At 23.7% G+C, this 2,382-nt stretch overlaps 2 protein-coding genes across 2 annotated transcripts; both read right to left on the bottom strand. All coding sequences in view use genetic code 6, as the record gives it.

Annotated features, from left to right (window-relative positions):
- Positions 1-698: 698 nt before the first annotated feature.
- On the bottom strand, positions 699-956 carry TTHERM_001840000 (hypothetical protein; the record flags this gene model as incomplete). The annotated part of the gene is made up of 1 exon (XM_012799023.1): positions 699-956. The coding sequence occupies one exon, from the start codon at positions 954-956 to the stop codon at positions 699-701; it is 258 nt and encodes an 85-aa protein (XP_012654477.1).
- Positions 957-1,635: 679 nt separating this feature from the next.
- On the bottom strand, positions 1,636-2,194 carry TTHERM_01840000 (lysozyme protein; the record flags this gene model as incomplete). Its single annotated transcript, XM_001029101.4, has 2 exons — positions 1,636-1,756; positions 1,827-2,194. The coding sequence occupies 2 exons, from the start codon at positions 2,192-2,194 to the stop codon at positions 1,636-1,638; spliced, it is 489 nt and encodes a 162-aa protein (XP_001029101.4).
- Between the last annotated feature and the right edge of the window lie 188 nt (positions 2,195-2,382).

Here is a 2,382-nt window from a genome sequence, read left to right as displayed (position 1 = left end):
CTTAATTAGGATTTGTTGATTGTTTTCATCTAACGCTCTAATCTTCACAATTTCACTTAAATTGATTAGAATCTAAATATTCTTATATGTTTGCTAGATCATATCAATCAAAAAGAATTTATCTTAAAAGACAAATACATAATTGTTACATAATTATATCAAATCAATATATGGTAATGTAGAACTTTGTTGAATTTAAATGTTTAATAAAAACTTAATATTTATTTTAGGTGGGTAGCTAGTTATTAATTCAGTTAAATATATTTAAATTTGATCATTAGTTAGAATAATAATTAAGTCAGATTTATAAGTATAAAAGTTGATCTTTTTATTTATCATTATTTAAAATTCTTAATAAATTGTTCCAGAAATTTAATCGAATATAGCTCCTTTTATTGATAAATCAGTAACTGATTATTATAAAATCAATGCAAAACTTTGATTTTTGCTCATTTAAAAAAGACTTGACTAACTACTAATTTGAAATTTAGTAGAATTTAGTAGCAAAAACCTAGAGTTATTAATTAAATCCCATACTTGATAAGAATTATCTTGACTTTACGCAATAACTATATTATTTAGATGAAAGACATCTAAATCTCCATTTTTAAATTGTATATGTTCATACAATTACAGATTTTATTTCCAGAAAACTGATATATATCCATCATAAAATACTGCATAATAATTATCCTACTTCAAGTTATCGATAATATTTTGAAGACTTTAATAAGAAAATGAACACTTCTCAATTTAAATGCAAATATTCTGCTATTTATTTGTTATGTAAGAAGGATTACAAATAGATTAACATTATCCTTGATTATAGCCTTATAAGGGTTAAAAGTAGAAGTTCTGCATACACCCTTAGTATATGCAAATTCCTAACTAAGAATCTAAGCTGTACTTATCGTAGCACTAGATGCATGTATTTTGTTAACAGATTTTGCAACCATATCCACAATCTAAAACTAAAATACAGTATTTAACTAGTTATAATAATAATATTGCTAAATAAATTTGATTGCTTTTCATTTTATTTCTACTGAATTAATTTTAAACCTTCCTAAAACCTAAAATTTTTTTCTTCTCTTTTTGTTTTCAAATAATTAAAATTCTTTGTAAATTATATGTTCATACATAAAGATTATTTTAATTACTTAAATGAAATTTAAATAATAATATTTACAACAAATAATTATTAAAGAGTCATTTAATTTCCTTTTTCTCATTTTATTAAATTACTTTAACAAGTAAAAAAGCATAATCAATCGTTGATACAATAATTTACTAATAATAAATAAATAAAAAAGCTATTTTTGGAGAAGATTGCAAATAGTAAAAAAATAAATGTTAGAAATTAAATTTTATATATTAATTATTAATATTAACATTTATTTACTGTGGATATCGGATTATTTTTATTAAAAATTAAATTGAATATATATGATATATATTGTTGGCTCTATTATAAAAATATCAGTATCTTTCAAAAAGTTTTCAAGTCATTAAGCGCACTTTTTAGCGCACCAAAAATTGGTGCGCCAGAGTGCGCATTTTTGCAGAGTTACCAGTTGTGTTGTGTATCTGTTGAAAAAAATAATTTCTCTTATTTATAACAGAAATTGGTCTAGGTCATAAATTTATTGACAAATTTTCTGGATATAAAATATTTATATTCAATTAAGCATTGCATTGATCAGTTGTCTTATACATTTTCATGGCCTGAGGTCCAAAAGTTCCAAATTTGTGATCTCTAATTAATTTTTATAATAAAATTTAGTTATGCTATTAAAATGAAAATTAAAAAATGATAATTAAGTTACAAGAACTCTTTAGTATTAGGTTAATCATCTAAATATTTGTAGTAGAGAGGGTAGAAATTATATAAATCTGATGCTTCAGAACAACCATATTTATCTCCATAAATTTTGATCCAGTCTTCTTAGGTAGAAAAGTAACCAATTTTTTTATTAGAAGCGACTTTTAAATAGTTAGCAATATCTTATGTTCTTTGGCAATTGAAATTGATATCATTAGTCCATTTACATTTTTCGTCATCATTAGCTGAAATTTTAATCCAAATAATTTAGTGATTGATATCCGAAGTGGCAGCCAAGAATTTGTTTACTTAATCACTAACTCTGCATTCTGGATGGGCATCAGTATCTTTATTAATGCATGGGATGTACATAAGATGAGTTTCAAAGCCAGCTTCCTCAGCAAATTTAGCTTAATTATAAACTTGAGGATTAATACCATTAATATCTCTTCCAGTAATAACTTGGAAAGTATAATTAGTAGCTGACTTTAAGCACTAATATACATCTTTTATAAGTGGTTAATTGGAGTAAATCCTAAGAAAGTTTATTGATCATCCTT

This window comes from Tetrahymena thermophila (genome assembly GCF_000189635.1).
Source record: "Tetrahymena thermophila SB210 genomic scaffold scf_8254539, whole genome shotgun sequence".
NCBI classification, from domain to species: Eukaryota; Ciliophora; class Oligohymenophorea; order Hymenostomatida; family Tetrahymenidae; genus Tetrahymena; species Tetrahymena thermophila.
Note: the sequence above shows the minus strand (reverse complement) of the source record. Positions and strands in the feature narration are given on the sequence as shown.